This window comes from Aedes aegypti, chromosome 3 (genome assembly GCF_002204515.2).
Source record: "Aedes aegypti strain LVP_AGWG chromosome 3, AaegL5.0 Primary Assembly, whole genome shotgun sequence".
Classification (NCBI taxonomy): Eukaryota; Metazoa; Arthropoda; class Insecta; order Diptera; family Culicidae; genus Aedes; species Aedes aegypti.
In genome coordinates this window covers 159,946,561-159,965,520 of record NC_035109.1, presented here as the reverse complement: position 1 = coordinate 159,965,520, position 18,960 = coordinate 159,946,561, and the positions used below count along the sequence as shown (strand labels likewise).

Below are 18,960 nucleotides of genomic sequence, written 5' to 3'. Positions count from 1 at the left end.
AAATTTACTCAGCCAAGAATTTTGACACTTGATCGAAACACGTGGGGAGCATCAAGAAGCGTGACCCGCTAAACTGTCAAAATTCTTGAACCGAGTGAATTTTTCACACCGGTGGACAAGTCAATTGACCGGACCCAAGCCAAACATCAATATTTTGGATTTAGAAGGTAAGCTAATCTTGAGCGGCCATTACCGCTTTTAAAAAGCTGGATAGTTCATCCATTCTTTTCTTTTAGTTTTTTTTTCGATCTAAATATGTTTACATAAACACCCTCATTCTGGTTTACGGCGGATCCAACTTTCGATATAATCCTATTCGTTCGAATCCATGGCCCATTTAATTTTGCTGGTGTAAACGAGAATGCAAAACGGTTTTCGATCGAAAGAGCATTCGAACGTAAACAAGAATAGGGGTGAAAGTCACATCCGCACCAACTCGAATGTTCACCGGATGAACAATGGGTAGATGAATGTGCAACGAAATTGTTTATTTTTCTGTATACATTGCCTGCAGTAAAGATTTATTTGATTGAAACTCTGGTGGTGAGTATGAGAAAAAGTGTTCTAATCCGCATAGAAAAAAAAAATAACAAATAAAAAAATTATCACTTTTCGACTTGTTTCGATCTCAAATAAAAAGACCAGGACACCGTCTTCAGCCATTTAGCTGCACGGACTGTAACTTAACACTAGACAATGGACAAAAATGGCACTGGAACAGCTGAGAAACATTCCTGACGAAAAGTTTCAATGGCCGAAGCGGGAATCGAGCCCACACCCCATGACACGCACGGCCACGAGGCCAACAATATTTTACTTTTTTTATGTTACGGCCTGCGCTTTCTTTTGAGGGAATATAAGCGATCCACAAAATCAGTTAGGCTGTATTGTAAGTAATATCTTACGGATTACTTTCCCGCAAAACAAAGCACTAACAGGTCATTTATTCTTTTCACCGAACGAATTGGTGCGCTCTTAAGTTCATTTGGTGCTTAAACTTGGTGATTTTATTAAATTTATTCCCATTGGTAGAGGAAAATATCAGACTCGCCCATATTTCATTTCATTCCATTTGTTGTTTTGCACCCGTCAACAACGAAACAAAATTCCGATCTGCTATAGTGAAAAATTGTGTCGGCAACGGTGGATGGCCCCATTGTTTACGTTGCAAGTAGGTACGTGGAAATTGCGTTATCTGTCAGTTCGCGGGGGGGTTGTATCACACAGCAGATGATGTTATTATGCATCTGAAATTTGTGATTACATTGATTTTTCGTTACGTTGGCATTATTACATCGAGCCATATTACATAATTTTTTGCTGTGTAAGATATCGAGCAATGATGTCTGTGCTAGGAATACACAAGAAAAATGTGCTTTTCTATGGAAAATAAGACATGCCTTGATATATATATCAATTTTTCAAAAGTTTATTCATGAAAATCAATAGTTTTAATTATTGGAGTCGATTCGTAGAAAGATTTCTAATATTCAATAGTTAGCTATTGATAATCAATAGTTATCTTTAGTATGAAGGAAAATTCCTGATCCCTGGATGCCAAAATGATGAAAATTGTTCAATGAGAATTTCTTTTCAGAAGCATTCTAAATATGTCGCAATTTTGTTACATATGTTATCATAATATATGGCAAGTCTAAGAAGCTGTTGGAAATGCCACTTTATTTTACAACCGTTGTGAAATGTTGAACACTCACCCCGACGGCACTGCAGCTACGTCCGCAAATACAGTATCAAATTGTCGTGCTATTGATAGCACGACAATTTGAATTATTATTCATGACAAATTAAATTTTGTATGAAGCTGTGAGATTGATTGAGAAATATAAGATGTAATAAGGTCGGAAATATTATTCTTTTAACTCTTTTCAACACTTTTGATGGCCCTGAAAAGCGCCGATTTGCTTATACGACGAACCAGCTAAATGTTTTGTGACGTGAATGGCGCACAAGACCAGCGGGTTGTGGATCATCGGGCATAAGTCGGAATCTGGAAACGAAGCTCATTCTTGACATCTTGTGCGATGTCACCAATCCGACGCTCGATTAGCAGCAGATCCTCGGATCAGCAACTCAGAGGGCCTGCGGTATTTCGTTCCTAGCGGGCTTGCTTCTTGACCACCGAAACTGAATTTATTACGAGTTGAAATCTGCAAGCGCGGATAAATTTTCGGCGGCGATGACGATGGCTTGGGCGCTTCTCTAAGCGGCAGTAGTTCGCCGCTCGGAGAAGCGCCCAAGCCATCGGCATCGCCGCCGCAAATCAATCTTGCGTCTTCCTATTCCGACGACACAAATTGAACTGTGAAGCGGGTGCAAACGCAAAGCGAAAATGACTCGCCCGACCGTGTTCACAGTCCGACCGCAAAAAGAAGACTGAAGGAAGAAGCAGGGTGCGGTGCGCTTTTATAGAGGGAAGCGGATCCAAAAATGTGCTTGGACGTGATTGGTTAGATAAGAAAGGGGTCAACGTTTTACGATTTTTCAATAGTTTGTTGCGAATAATCAATAGTGTCCTCAATTTGAATCGATGCGTAGATAAATTTCCAATCGATTCATGGATAAATATTGAAAATCTATCGATAAATGACTGAGTTATTAGCGGTCAAAACCTGACCATTTTTCGTTAAATGCTCAATTTTTCGTTTTTCTGAATTGTACCCCCATATGTTGCCGAAAGACGTCATCCAACGTCAAAAAAGTTATTTCTGATTTCATCGTAATGTTCAGAAATTACTGTACCGAAGACAAAATCAGTTAATTCGAGTACTGAGTTTTCAGTGTTTGTTCTTTTTTACTGAGCTATCATCAAAACAAATCCGAGCAGCGAACGACGACGACGACAACTTGAAATATTATAAGCTCCACGATCTTTCCCGTGCTGCAAAGGCTCCATACAAATTCCATATTTAATAGTTATTTTGCGCTGTTTCTCGTGTGTAAATGGAATCTATTATCGAACAACTCCTGCAGGTCGATGTAGGGATAAACGATTTATTCCGTAAGTAACGTCCTCTAAACTTATCTGTTTTACAGTTCTGAAATGAGACAAGTAAAATGGCCGACATCAGCGATGTTTAGATCTCATGCTTCTTTTGGCTACGCGCTGTGCCTGGTTATGATTGTACTTTCCAACACTGCAAAATGCGGTATCAGAATTTTTCAAGTTTGAAACGTCATTTCATCCAGCAGCACTAGATACTTAACTTCATCTGACCAATTTATTGGAACCCCTCTCATCGTGACAACATGTCTACTTGAAGGTTTCAAATAAAGAGCTTTTGGTTTATGTGGGAATATTGTTAGTTGAGTTTTGGAAGCATTAGGAGAAATCTTCCATTTTTGCAAGTATGAAGAAAAAATATCCAAACTTTTTTGCAATCGACTACAGATGACACGCAGGCTTCGTCCTTTGACGGAGAGGCCTGTGTCATCCGCAAACAAAGATTTTTGACATCCCTGAGGTAGCTCAGGTAAGTCAGATGTGAAAATATTGTATAATATTGGTCCCAAAATGCTGCCTTGAGGAACACCAGCTCTTACAGGAAGTCTTTCAGATCTGGAGTTCTGATAATTAACCTGAAGTGTACGATTTGACAGATAACTTTGAATTATTCTAACAATGTATGTTGGGAAATTAAAGTTTTTTAATTTTACAATCAAACCTTCATGCCAAACACTGTCGAATGCTTTTTCTATGTCTAGAAGAGCAAGACCAGTAGAATAGCCTTCAGATTTGTTGGAACGGATCAAATTTGTTACACGTAAAAGTTGATGAGTGGCGGAATCCGAACTGTTCATTGGCAAAAATTGAATTTTCGTTGATGTGGGCCATCATTCTGTTCAAAATAACCTTTTCAAAAAGTTTACTGATGGAGGAAAGCAAACTGATTGGACGATAACTAGAAGCTTCTGCAGGATTTTTGTCTGGTTTTAAAATTGGAACAACCTTAGCATTTTTCCATTTGTCAGGAAAATATGCTAATTGAAAACATTTGTTAAATATATCAACTAAAAATGATAAGCTACTTTCTGGAAGTTTCTTGATGAGGATGTAGAAAATTCCATCATCGCCAGGAGCTTTCATGTTTTTGAATTTTTTAATAATAGTTCTCACTTCTTCCAAATCAGTCTCCCAGGCATTTTCGAAAACGTTCTCTTGATTGAGAATATTTTCGAACTCCTGAGTAACTTGATTTTCAATTGGACTAGTAAGTCCTAAATTAAAATTGTGCGCACTTTCAAACTGCATAGCAAGTTTTTGAGCTTTTTCGTAATTAGTTAGTAATAATTTGTTTTCCTCTTTCAATGCCGGTATTGGCTTCTGAGGTTTTTTCAAGATTTTCGATAATTTCCAAAAGGGCTTAGAGCCAGGGTCCAATTGAGAAATTTTATTTTCAAAATTTTTGTTTCTTAATTGAGCAAAACGTTTCTTGATTTCTTTCTGCAAATCCTGCCATATAATTTTCATAGCAGGATCGCGAGTGCGTTGAAATTGCCTTCTCCTCACGTTTTTAAGACGGATCAAGAGTTTAAGATCATCGTCTATAATCACGGATTCAAATTTTACTTCACATTTTGGAATTGCAATGCTCCGGGCTTCAACAATGGAATTTGTTAAAGTTTCAAGAGCATTGTCAATATCAAGTTTAGTTTCTAAAGAAATGTTAACATCAAGATTGGAGTCAACATACGTTTTATATATATTCCAGTCGGCTCGTAAATAATTGAAAGTGGAGCTGATAGGATTGAGAATCGCTTCTTGGGATATTTGAAATGTAACAGGGACATGATCAGAATCAAAATCAGCATGAGTAATCAGTTGGCTACAAAGATGACTAGAGTCGGTTAAGACCAAATCAATCGTAGATGGATTTCTAGAAGAGGAAAAACATGTGGGGCTATCAGGGTATTGAATTGAGAAATATCCTGAAGAGCACTCATCAAATAAAATTCTGCCGTTGGAATTACTTTGAGAATTATTCCATGACCGATGTTTGGCATTAAAGTCACCAATGACAAAAAATTTTGACTTATTGCGAGTCAATTTACGCAAGTCAGTTTGGAGCAAATTAACTTGCTGCCCAGAGCATTGAAAAGGCAAATAGGCAGCTATGAAAGTATATTTACCAAACTGTGTTTCAACAGAAACACCTAAAGTTTCAAAAACTTTAGTTTCAAATGATGAAAACAGTTGATGTTTTATACGCCTATGAATGATGATTGCAACTCCCCCACATGCCCCATCAAGTCGATCATTACGATAAACAAAAAAGTTAGGATCTCTTTTGAGTTTAGATCCAGGTTTTAAATACGTTTCGGTAATAACTGCTATATGCACGTTATTAACCGTAAGAAAATTAAACAGCTCGTCCTCTTTACCATTCAGAGAACGAGCATTCCAATTTAAAATATTTAAATTATTATTTGGATCCATTAGAAAAACGTAATCCAATAACAATTTGATTAGTAAATTTTACACCTACTTGGACTGCTTCAGTCATAGTGGTGGCTTTGAACATTGCATCAATCATTAGATTCAATTGTTCAGTTAGAAAATTAAAATCAGAGGCAGACATGTCATGTGATTTCCCATTGGAATTTCCGGTAGACGAAGAAGCGGAGTTACCTGTGGCGGTAGGGTTTTTTCCATTTGATTTGAAACAAGTAGAATGGGTACCCATGGATCGAACAGGGAAGAGTTCGATTTTCCTGCTACGATATCGGCAAAGGATTTACCGTGGGTAGATACATTCGAAATTGAAAGATTCGAACGGCTACCCGACGGATTAAAATTAGTTTGTGAATGAGCATGATTATGATCTTCCTGATGGGTATGATTCATGATCAAGCGATCGTTAACTGAAAAATGAGCATTGTTCGATACTCCAGGCAAATTCCGGAAACGACCGTTATCGTAACGGATATTATCTTTCATCTGCCTGGCACGAGCCTCAATGACCCTTTTGCGTGAAGGACAATTCCAAAAATTGGACTTATGGTTAGCCCCGCAATTACAACATATGAATTTGGTGGTATCTTCCTTCACTGGACATACGTCTTTGGCGTGAGAAGAACCTCCGCAAATCATGCATTTAGCATCCATGCGACAATTTTTTGTACCATGACCCCACTTTTGGCACCGACGGCACTGAGTGGGGTTCTGGTAATTTCCTCCAGGTTTCTGGAAATGTTCCCATGTCACACGGACATCAAACAAAAGTTTTGCTTTTTCTAAAGCTTTAATATTATTTAGTTCTTTTTTGTTAAAGTGAACTAAATAAAATTCTTGAGAAAGCCCTTTCCGAACAATGCCAGATTGGGTTCTCTTTTTCATAATGATTACTTGGACTGGGGAAAATCCAAGTAAATCATTTATTCCATTTTGGATCTCTTCAGGTGATTTATAGTCACTTGAGAGACCTTTCAAGACAACTTTGAACAAACGTTCAGTTTTGTCGTCATAAGTAAAAAATTTGTGCTTCTTCTCTTCAAGATGTTTGAGAAGAAGCTCACGATCTTTAAGAGTTTCCGGCAAAACGCGACAGTCTCCTTTCTTTGCGATTTGGAAGGAAACCTTGATTCCCCTAATGGAGTTCAAGATCTCCTGCCTAAATCCCGCAAATTCGGAACAACTGACCACGATAGGCGGCACTCTTTGCTTCCTCACTTGAATCAAAGAGCCTGGGCTAGAGGCTGCTTCGATTTGGTGTTCGGAAAATTTGTCTAGAGCATCGAACTGATTGCTCATTTCGATACAATTATTCATTTCACCCTTGGAAGAAAGTTCGCATTCCGGGGAAACGTCCTTTCTTCCATTCTTGCCACGTGTAGTGACAGTTTTGAAACCCACTTTTTTGGAAGGAAGTAGTGAATTCAGAGATTCACCCTTCCTTTTGTTAGTTGTTGATACCATGTTTAATTAATAAACGAAAGAAGACGTGACCTTCGAAAGGTTTTTTCCCAAGACGGTGTCCAAGAAGGATTACCACCGCTAGCTTTCGCCAACGGGTCCAACGAAAAATCGAAGGCACGGGTCCAAACAAGGATCGTAAAGGGATCAATAGTAGAAAAAATAGTACTGAAAAGTACTGTTTTAGAAGCACTGAAAAGTACCGTTTTTAATTTTAGCACTGAAAAGTACTGTTTTTGTAGCACTGAAAAGTACTGTTTTATTGCTTTAGGTAGTTTTTAAGAAAACTTCCAAGAGCAGAGAGAATTCGTGTACGCACAGCACGAAGGTACGATGCGCACTGATCCAGCAGCACTGATTCCTCTGTTCCAGTTATAACAGAAATTCCGTATGATAGTTTTCAGGAGACTAACAAAACTTGTGAATGAATCCGTTGAGTCACAGATAACGGTAGAAGAAATCAAAAAGATTGCATCGCTGGGTAGGTTGCCGGCTAATGGCAGATACGGGTTTATTACAGAGCAAGCTCACGGAAACCATACTATTTTGCGAAAACATTATTTCACAGCTATTAGAATTTGTAGTCGGCCAAATAATTGCTGATAGCTAATCATATTGATATTGGAAGTGATTCCATGCAAAGCTGTTTAAAGTCTTTTCAACGTATCGTTTTGTTCAGTGATGTTAAAACATACTCTAAACAAAAAGCCTATCTAAAGAAACTTACTGTCCAAATTTCAGGGCCCATTGAACAATACGCCATTTGAATAATATTCCCAGGACTGTACATATCAATTAAACCTTTACATATCTGCCAATGATTGACACCCTAAAACTGATATTTTGAGATCCTCATAATAGGATGCTGCTTCAGACGAGTAATGTTCAAGAGACGGCGGATATAAAAGAATATGGTTCATTTCAAACAGGTTTGCGTTACAAAAATAGTACCGTAAAACGGGGTAACTTTGATAGTTTTTTCGATGAAAACTTGAATATTTATGCATGCTGTTACAAAAATGTACAATTTATATTTTTAAAACAAGTACTGGCATCCTAGCTATCGATTACAGTCGATAGATTGGCAAAAGATTTATTATGAATTGATTTATAATTTTTCATATAATCGAAAGTTGGTTTTCTGTTTTGGGGTAACTTTGATAATGGAGTATGATTCGAACAAAATTGAATGAATAACGAACATTTGCAGGGCATTGCATACCGCTAGGCGTTTAATGTTATATGGAAATTTTTGACTTAAATTACAAAAATGGTCCCAGTTTGTGAAATTGCTTTTCGCTAAGAGATTTGAGACCATATTCAAGTTCTATGATAATTAGGCTGTCAAAGATAAGTGGCCATTTATTCAAAACTACATCAAATAGTGATCGTAGAACAGATTGTTTGTAAGCGTTTCGAATATGCAAAAATTGTGATTTTTTTTTAAATTCGTATAAAAAGCCTAATATGTTCTTGATTCAAATGAAAACCGCTCTAACATGAAGTGTCATACTAATATTCTTTAGTTTTGCATTCGTTTTGCTTAACTGATTAACAGAAATCATGATATTTCGTTTAGTATGTGGTGGGTTACGCACTATCAAAGTTACCCGCATTATCAAAGTTACCCCGTTTTACGGTAATTATTTCAAGTAATTCCCTAGTGCTGTAAAATTGATCATTTGAAAGGACGACGTTGAGCTAGGCAACGCTCTGAGCTCTAGAGCAAGAAAGAACAAAATTGCAATATATACAGTATTGAACAAAACATTTGCAACTTTCAAATCGGTCCATAAATAATGTCGAATTCGTTTTTGAACCTAGGTTGGAACTGGCGCAACCCGTTCTGAATCACAGTTTCAACCCCAACCCGATTCAGGTTCGACCGAACTACAATTTGCTTGACGTTTGTTTGTTTATGTGTTGATCAGCGACCCAGTTCCTAAAAACGAAAACGACATAACTGTGATTTAAGCCTCCAAAGTTGATCAGTTTTTATGGAAAATCGAAAAAGCTGCAAATGTTTTGTAGGTATAGTTAAAACCTTTGGCTGGAGATTCCCTTATCTTTATCGCTTTCACTAATACACATGCTTTTCAAATCTAATGCTTGGTGATGTTATGTTCCTACAAACATGGCTCATGATATATGTCAAAACTTAAAGCGATTTCATATCTATACTATTCTAGATCGTACACCTACAGACTGATGAAAGTAAACTGTTTGAAGATGCATCCATATGTATATGTGGATGTATAAATAAAGTAAAATGTCAAAACTAAAGATGAATGGAATTAAAACAAGAAGCATTGCAAAAAATACAGCGCAAAGCATGCGCAATGCTTGCGTAGTTGCATTTCACTTCATCCTAGACGAAAAGTGCTTTGAGAACGATGTTCCATCTCTGTTTTTCAACACTTCTTGACAGAAGCTTAATTGCTTAGACATAGATCACAAACGGGGATAAAACAGTTTTCGATTCCTTCTCGTAAAGATTAGCATAGAATGGTGAAAAATGTGGTGTTCTTGAATCGAAACTAGCCTTACTGTCCCTTACAATCGCGTTGCGTCGAGTGAAATCTCCTCTGCATGTATTTTTCGACAATCCTGAAAGCTTTGAAAATGATTTATCAGCTATTTTGGTTCCTTACGACATGTCTCACATTTCTGTTCAATGCACTCTGGCTTTGCTGCAATTTTGCCTCGATCGGAATCCCCTGGCTCATGCTGCTGTTTTTCCTAGTTTGCATAGCTTCGAAATTTGTAAAGCTCAGATGTCCTGCCAGCGAAATTGTACAATCCATGCTGCATCGGAGTGAAAAAGGTGTAGGATCGGAAGTGCTGTACTGGCCAATAGTTAGCAGGGGTGGGGCTTTCGATGCACCGGAGAACTCTCTCGCAGCCATAAATCATGTATGAGTCATTTCCATAGTTAGCGCAATGTGACTTTTTATTCAATTTGAATGCTAATTTATTTCTTTTCAGTGTCTGTCCCAAAAATGCTACAATATATTGCTAGATCTGAACATCACTAGCGATGGGCATCTGGTTGTGCTGAATCGAACAACCTTGGAGAAAGCCAACATAAATGAACCGATTAATAAGCTGAAGCTTAGTGATTTGGAATATTTCAATATTGCAGAACATCATCCACTAGGGTAATTGATACAATTACTATTTTGCTCCTATACATGGTCGACTAATACAAAGCTGTGTAATTTTAGGCAACATTTTCAATCCGAAAAAATAATCACGTTTGAAAGATTACTCAAACTGTTGGAAACCAACGAGCTGACTGTATTTTTGCTAGCATCACATACCAGTGCCAAACTGATTGAACTTGTGCGGGAGGCAATTGGAAACAATTCTTTCTTCATCAAACGCATCGTATTCTGCTGCTCATCGCCGATCTCGATTTATCAGGTAAGTGCGCTGATGTTGTAAGGATTCTTCTGAAGTGAGTCAAAAAACTTCTCGTCGATTCTTTCAATTCCTTCCAGTAATTATTTGCAGTGACTCTCATTGAAATGAGTTTTTCCTTTATTTTATTGATTAGTATTACTCTGAACATTACATCAATTTAAAATTATTGATAATGTTACCTGATATATGCTTCAATATGTTTCAACATTGGACATTCTGTGCAATTAATAAGTACTTTTTTTTAAATTATGGTTGGATTTATGGATTACGGCTAACCAGGCCTAGTGGAAATTTAATTGCATATACCGTAACCCGGGGTAACATTGATCGGTATACCCTTCTCGTAAAAAGTTCGAAATCATCATTTATTAATGGAACATTTTCAAAGCATGACTGGTGCCTCTCTTTCTTACATTTGTAAGCTAAAAAATTGAGGTTTTTGCGAAAATTTCATTTCGACCATGCGTAAATTTGTCAACTTTTTGAATCAATGATTTTTATCGTTGTGGATGACACTACCGAAGATTCATGTCTCACATAAGTTATGCAAATGGTGTGAGCAAGGAAAATGCGATTGTTACTTGAAAAAGCATCGACAAAAACGATTCCGGTGGCAAATCTTTCACAATTTTATTCAATTAAGCAACATTAACGAACTACTATTAAGAATGGAAATTGCATACCTTTAGGCTGACTTGTAGGAGCTTGGTCTTTATTTTTGGCTTCAGGGGTCATAATTTAAGTAAGCAACCAAATTTTCAATATGACCCAACGTTGCTTACATGGTTGATCAATGTTAGCCCTTATCAGCTAAGCCAGAAATCACTTTAAACATTTATTTAATCATACTTAAAGCGTTTGAAATTCAAAATACAGTATATATTCAAGAGCGCTGGTGCCAAAATTTGGGAAATATATAAAAAAAAATGATCAACGTTACCCCGGATTACGTTACTTTGGAATTGGATTAAATGGACAAATTGATGTGAAATTGGGCCTTAACCGAGTGGTTAGAGTCCGCGGCTACAAAGCAAAGTTATGCTGAAGGTGTCTGGATTCAAATCCCGGTCGGTCCAGGATCTTTTCGTAATGGAAATTTCCTTGACTTCCCTGAGCATAGAGTATAATCGTACCTGTCACATGATATACGAATGCGAAAATGGCACCTTTGGCAAAGAAAGCTCTCAGTTAATAACTGTGGAAGTGCTCATAAGAACACTAAGCTGAGAAGCAGGCTCTGTCCCAGTGAGGAAGTAACGCCAAAAAAGAAGAAGTGATGTGAAATTTGCGAAAAAGTTATACGTCTTGTCGGTGAGAACCGAACATACGACTCTTTGATCACTAGATAAACTTTGGATTTCAGCATTATTCACCTAAATGTAGGCAATTTCCTTTGAAAATAACACTTTCTTAGAGAATAAACGGTTTTATGTTTTCAAAGCTATGATTGTTACAATTACACAACGAGTGAAACACTCAACATTTCTAAAAAAAACTGTGAATGTTTCTATGCAATACTAACCTTATAAAAATTGTTTAAAATCAGCATTATAAATCTAACAACAAGAAAACATGGGATGTCTTTGAAGCCAACAAGACATTCAGCATTCTCGGAAGGAATTGTTATTTGGTACCGAACTGATCAAAATCACCCGAGTGATCAATTTGACACTGGATTACTGTACCTACCACAGTACGATGCCAGTTATGAATCAAAGATAATGGGGCTATGTATTTATTACGTAAGACATTTTTCGGGGTTTTTCAAAACCCTCTCCTCACTTGGAAAGATTTTTTGTATGAAAATTAAAAATAAATTGTATGGCACGTAAGAAATATCAGACCCCCCTCCCCCAATAGTCCTTACGTAATTAATGGATCGCCCCTAAGCCGATTCTGAAAAATTGCCAAAACTTATGCTTTAACTAATACACCATTCGTTTACCTTGGAGCAATTCTCGCTGAAACCAGGCCGCCATCGGCACCCATCGTTAGAATTCCAATTTTATGTCACAGATCGCTAGCTTTCGATAAAACTTAAGGGTGGTCCTTTTTGTTTTCTCAAATTGGTGGACCCCTCGTACGCCAGCTAGCTAAACAGTTTGCAAAAAAGGCCATTTTTTGATAAATCTTGGGTATTTCTTCACGTGATATGTCTCATATTTCCCTTGGAACACATACCAAACTTAATGGCATCGTATAGAGAAAGGATATAGCTTTCATTTGAAGTTAAAAAAAAATCCGGCGGCCATTTTGAATTTGGCCGCCATCTTGAATTTTGTTAGAAAAATCGTTTTTTCACCATTAGCGCACCGCTCGTTTTGAATTCTGAGATCACCATCAGAAAGCTGAGGAAAAATTGCGTAAGATAGGCTACAGAAACTAGGTGTGCAATGGTATTTATCCTATGAAATGAACGATTTTCTAAAACATGTTCCACGATTTTGACGTATATGGCGAGTGCAATCAATGCAAACATCATTTTTTGTACAACAAAGATACAAGTTTTCAATAGTAGGTGTATTTTTCGAGTCAGATGAAGAATAGGAGTATTATTTAGAGTGATAAAATCTGGCGGCCATCTTGGATTTTGCCGCCATCTTGATTTTGCCTAGTAGAATGAATTTTTCACCTTGATAGCACTCAGCATGTCGAATTTAGAAGTTACCAATAAAAACAAGGTTACGTATACTCTTCTTCTTATTATTCTTCATTTTCCTGACGTTACGTCCCTAGTGGAACCGAGCCTGATACTCAGCTTTATTAGTTATAAATACAGGTTATTAAATAGGAATTTTCTTTTATTATACGATTTTTAATAACAGAATATTTCTTCGACATATCTTTGAATTCAGTTATTATGAATAAATAAATTTAATGAATAAAAACCGTCCAAAAACATTGATTGAAATAAACAATTTTTTTTTTACCATATGCTTTTTTTTGTCATCGAATGAAGTTTATAAATTGTGCGTTGGGACATTAGTAAGTTTTGTGGTAATATCTGTAGTTTTAGAATGGAAATCTTAAATTTTTAAGCAAAAAAAATCCTTGATTTTCTGAATCATAAAGTATTGTTTTTACTAACACCCAACATGCATGTGAAAAATAGCGAAATTGAAAGGTGAGAAGCAGGCTTTGTTCTAATGTGGACGTAATGCCGAAACGCAGGTGAATCATTTTGAGTTTGGAAAATCTGGTGGCCATCTTGGATTTCGACGCCATCTTAGTTTTTAGCAGTAGAATGATTTTTTACCATCTCAGCGCTCTTCATGTTTAATTAATTAAAGATCTCCGTTAAAAACAAACAGATTCTTTATTTCTTATCTTATTTTAGCTGTTCAACAGATTGTTCATTTCTATCAATGGTTTTAGACCAAATAAATGAAAGAATTAATGCTATTTTTCAACTCGCAGATATGCAGAACAATCATTCAGGTGGCAAATAAGCGTTAAAAAATTCTACTTGTTAATTTATTTTTGAAGCTTAGGGGCTGGCTCTATTCCAGTAGGGACGTAACGTCAGGAAAAAGAAGAACAAGAAGAATAGTAAGTGTAACGGTGGCATTAAAATTCAACATGTTGAGTGTTATCAAGGTGAAAACTCATTCTACTACTTAAAACCAAGATGGCGTCAAAATCCAAGATGGCCGCCAGATTTTTTCACTCAAAATAATACTCCTATTCTTCAACTGACTCGAAAAATACACCAACTTTTGAAAACTTGTATCTTTGTTGTACCAAAAATGATGTTTGCATTGATTGCACTCGCCATATACGTCAAAATCGTGGAACATGTTTTAGAAAATCGTTCATTTCATAGGGTAAATACCATTGCACACCTAGTTTCTGTAGCCTATCTTACGCAATTTTTCCTCAGCTTTCTGATGGTGATCTCAGAATTCAAAACGAGCGGTGCGCTAATGGTGAAAAAACGATTTTTCTAACAAAATTCAAGATGGCGGCCAAATTCAAAATGGACGCCGGATTTTTTTTAACTTCAAATGAAAGCTATATCCTTTCTCTATACGATGCCATTAAGTTTGGTATGTGTTCCAAGGGGAATATGAGACATATCACGTGAAGAAATACCCAAGATTTATCAAAAAATGGCCTTTTTTGCAAACTGTTTAGCTAGCTGGCGTAGGAGGGGTCCACCAATTTGAGAAAACAAAAAGGACCACCCTTAAGTTTTATCGAAAACTAGCGATCAGAGACATAAAATTGGAATTCTAACGATGGGTGCCGATGGCGGCCTGGTTTCAGCGAGAATTGCTCCTTGCCGATAAGTTGCTGTTAAAGTGTTCTGATCCATAGTTGGAGTCGATTTGCTGCATTAAAAGGATCCGCTCATCCAGGGATGCCAAGTCGATTTTACAAAAATCTGGAAGATTTTCAAAATTTGTCTGGAAAAGTCTGGATGGAGTATATGGAGAACCTTACAAATTGTTTACAGAACCTTACAAATTCATTTCAAATTTTATCTGGATCTTCCAGATTATTGTAAAATCTCGCATAACTTCTGATCTCGCCCTAAAAGCCATTGGTAACCATGTGTGTAGCTAGTTGTTTCTGTGCATTTTGCCTCAAATATTTGGAATATTCCAAACAAATCTGGAAGGTTGGCAACGCTGTGCTCATCTCCTACTGATCGACATCTGTGGGATGGAGAACGTTTGAAAATTCCATAGAAATCGACAATTTGACGTGAATAATCGCGAATTTTGATTTGTATTCCCGAAAATAAGTATATTGTGCAGTGCCACGAAGGTAATTTTGTTTTGTGTAGCGTCGCTTAAGGCGTCGCCATGATTTTAAACCATAATTTATTCTGGAAAATGACCCTTAGCTGATCCGAACATGAAGGTCAAAACTGATAAAGCACACACAAGACGCAACGCGAGACAAGACATGACACTTATCGTTCTTACAATCGTCAACAAAGTTTTAAAATTTAACCTTTTGTCGACCGGTTTCGGGCGCGATGGGACACTGGGAAACCGGTCGACAAAAGGTAAAATGTTAAAACTTTTTTGACGATTGTAAGAGCGATAAATGTTATGTCTTGTATCGCGTCCCGTCGCGTTGGGCAATGCTGCAGCATCGCCTAGAAGAATGCTGCAGATGGAGTTGCTGTACCGTTCTCTAACACGTGGAAGTTCTATCAGAAGCTCAGCGCATCCCGCAAAGGCTTCATGCCGCGAGCTAAAATGTGCAGGGATAAGGATGGAAGCATCTTGACGGACGGACTCAAGGTGATCGAAAGGTGGAAGCAGCACCACGATGAACACTTGAATGCCGGAGAGGACACAGGCATAGAAGGTCAGGACAGCGATGCTGATGTCTACGTCAGCACTGCGGACAGTGGATACCAGCAATCTCCCACTATGGAGGAAGTTAAGGATGACAGTCAACAGCTCAAGAACAACAAGACCGCTGACAAGGATGGTATCGATGCCGAACTCATCAAAATGGGCCCGGAAAGGTTGGCCGCTTGTCCGCATTGGCTGATAGTCAGAATCTGGGAAACGGAACAGCTACTGGAGGACTGGAAGCATGGCTTTATATGCCCCATCTACAAAAAGGGCGACAGACTGGAGTGCGAAAACTATCGTGCAATCACTATCCTAAACGTCGCCTACAAAGTGATATATTATCTGTGGGCTTCGTGGCCGTGCGGTTAGTGTTACCAAGCATTTAATCGCATCGAGTGAAGGGGCATGGGTTCAATTCCCACTTCAGTCCGGAAAACTTTTCGTCAGGAACGTATTTCGACTGTGCCACTGGGCGTTGCATGCTAGTCCGTTGTCTAGTGTGGTGCTTCCTTCAAAGAGCAAATTGTCCACTGGAAGCATTAACGTGTAGTGTCTTTTTTATCTTCCGTCGTCTATCACCTGTAGCAAACGAGTTCGTGGGAAGCAGGTTCCTTTGACGGCCGCCCGACAACGGACCAGATCTTTTCCATGCGGCAAAACCTCCAGAAATGCCGTGAGTACTAGGTCCCTACGCACTGATCGCTTTCAAAGCGGCATATGACAGTATTGACCGTGTAGAGCTATGGAAGATCATGGACGAGAGCAGTTTTCCCAGCAGATTGATTAAAGCAACGATGGAAGGTGTGGAAAACTGCGTGAAGATCTCAGGAGAACACTCCAGTTCGTTCATATCCCTCCCGTAGTCCCCGACGACAAGGTGATGAACTTTCGTGTCTGCCGTTAAATATTTATTGGGCATGAAGGTGTCATGGGTAAAGCCGTACTTAATAGTCGAGGTACGATTTTCACGAGATCCGGACAATTTGTCTGCTTTGCGGACGACATGGATATTATTGGAAGAAAATTTAGAAAACTTAGCACGACAGGGCCCGCCTAGGAAGCAGTGTCAAAATTTGCCCCAGCACTAAATGCACGATGTACAAAAGGATCATTAGACCGGTAGGCATCTGCGGGCGTGAAACATAGACTATGCTCGAGGAGGACCTGCATGTTCTTGGGGTTTTCGAAAACCGGGTGCTTAGGACGATCTTCGGAGGCGTGCAGGAAAACGATGTGAGGCGGCGAAGGATGGACCACGAGCTCGCCCAGCTCTACGGCGAACCCAGTATCCAGAAGGTGACCAAAGCTGGAAGGATACGCTGGGCAGGGCATGTTGCAATAATGCCGGACAACAGCCCTGTAAAGATGGTGTTCGCCACGAATCCCGTCCGAACAAGAATGCGTGGGGCGCAGCGAGCTAGGTGAATTTACCAGTTTCACAAGGACCTTGAGAGCGTGGATCGAAGTCGATGATGGAGAGAGGCGGTCATGAACCGAGTGAATTGCGGATTTATAGTTGGCGAGGTTTTATCAAGTTGATTGATATAGAACCATAAAAATAAAATAAATATGAAGCTATGATGCATTAAAATGCATAAAAGCACTATTCACCTCAATGATTTATGGAAGCTTTGAATTTTTCGCATCTGTATAATGTTAGTCAACATTCACCAGTAAAATATTGAATCATTATTTCCAATTCTCTGAACCATGTATTCTTGCTTCTTTACAGCTGCGTCAACACTGTCCAGATCTTGTTTGCGGATTATGGATGGAAAAGTCATGTCTCTCGCGCACTCAGCAATATCTTAACACATCTACGATTTTGATGTCAGTCTACGGTGCAATCTTTCGTAACATAATATCCCCGGTAATCGGAATCAGCTTGGTATTCATTCACAAGGACGAGTTCAATGCGTAAGGAAACATAATATGTTACGTAATAAATTAGAGTAGTAACCGAAGCGTTTGATTCCTTAGGCAAATTTCAAGCTTATGGCACAATGTAGGCGTCCGACCGATAGTATACACGATCAACTCGCCGAACGAAAAGCGATACTTTCAGCAAGTAACGAAAACCCAATATCTAACGGATTCTCTACGATCGGAGCCGCAGGTGATCTTTCGAGGGAAACGTAAGTAAATGCAACTTTTTGGTGTACAAAAAGTAGCGTCATCGAGTCATACTAGTGTAGTTGATGTGGCTAAATCATCAGCGTGAGAAACAGAGTGTAGGTATTTCATCATTTCTAGCGGCCATCTCAATTTATGCATTTATGAAAGCTTTACAGAGTTTTGAGTTCCTTTATATGCAGCCCAATGAGTTTTGTTTTGCAAAATGTATATTTATTATTTTAAATTTAAGTTTTCTAAAACTATTTATTATACACGGTATTGCCGAAAGGTTTTCCGAACCATCTAGTGAAGGTTAAACACCTGTGTGAATCAAAAGAAGATCTCATCTTCATCTATTCTTCATTGTCATATGTAATCAATCGAAACCGTACTATACTCATCCGGATTAGAATTTCGAGTACATTTACAAATCGAAAAAGTTTAGATTTCAAGATTTGATTTGTCCACTGTGCAGCAAACATATTGAAATGCTATTATTTTTCAAGCTGTCAATTTATACATTTGTTTTGTATCAAAATATATGAATAAAACGATTTACAAAGCTGTAACAGGTTTTTGTGTGTTCATTATTTGAAAGAAAATTTGATAGTTCGTTGGTGATCGTTCACCAACAAACTCAGTCCATGAATACTTGCCTCTAATTTCTCGATTGTCACACACTTCCAAGATCCTGTTCCACTTGCTCAAAACATCTAGCTCTTTGTGCTCCTGTTTATCTTGTACCGGTCGGATTCCAGGTGAACAACCATTTTTGCGGGATTATTGTCCGGTATTCTCACAACTCCTATCGTACCCTTCCAGCCTTGGCAAGGTTCCGGATATTGGATTCACCGTGTCAGAGTTGGGCCAGCTCACGCTATTTTCAATATCCCGCTAAAGATCTAAGCACACGTTGTTCAAAAACTAGAGTTTGTCGGTCCTATCATTGTTTTGTGCATGGTACACCTAGTACAAGGGTGGAGTTTACCAGATCGCAATGTCTTGTGAAGTCCGTAGTAAGCTTGACTTCCGTCTAATACGTCTTTGAATACCTCTGCTGCAGTTGTTATCTGACGTTACCAATGATCCGAGGTGTACAAATTTATTCACTATTTCGAACTCATCTCCGTCGATTGTCACACTTCTGCTAATGCGAGCTCTATTGCGCTCGGTTCC

At 38.3% G+C, this 18,960-nt stretch overlaps 1 protein-coding gene across 1 annotated transcript; it reads left to right on the top strand.

The window, feature by feature from the left end:
• Positions 1–9,272: 9,272 nt before the first annotated feature.
• Positions 9,273–18,353, top strand: LOC5566731 (glycerophosphodiester phosphodiesterase 1). Its single transcript, XM_001651091.2, has 5 exons — positions 9,273–9,844; positions 9,917–10,089; positions 10,156–10,354; positions 17,402–17,586; positions 17,650–18,353. Exons 1-5 carry the CDS (start codon positions 9,521–9,523, stop codon positions 17,810–17,812), a joined length of 1,044 nt encoding a protein of 347 aa, XP_001651141.1. The 5' UTR covers positions 9,273–9,520; the 3' UTR covers positions 17,813–18,353.
• The last annotated feature ends 607 nt before the right edge of the window (positions 18,354–18,960 follow it).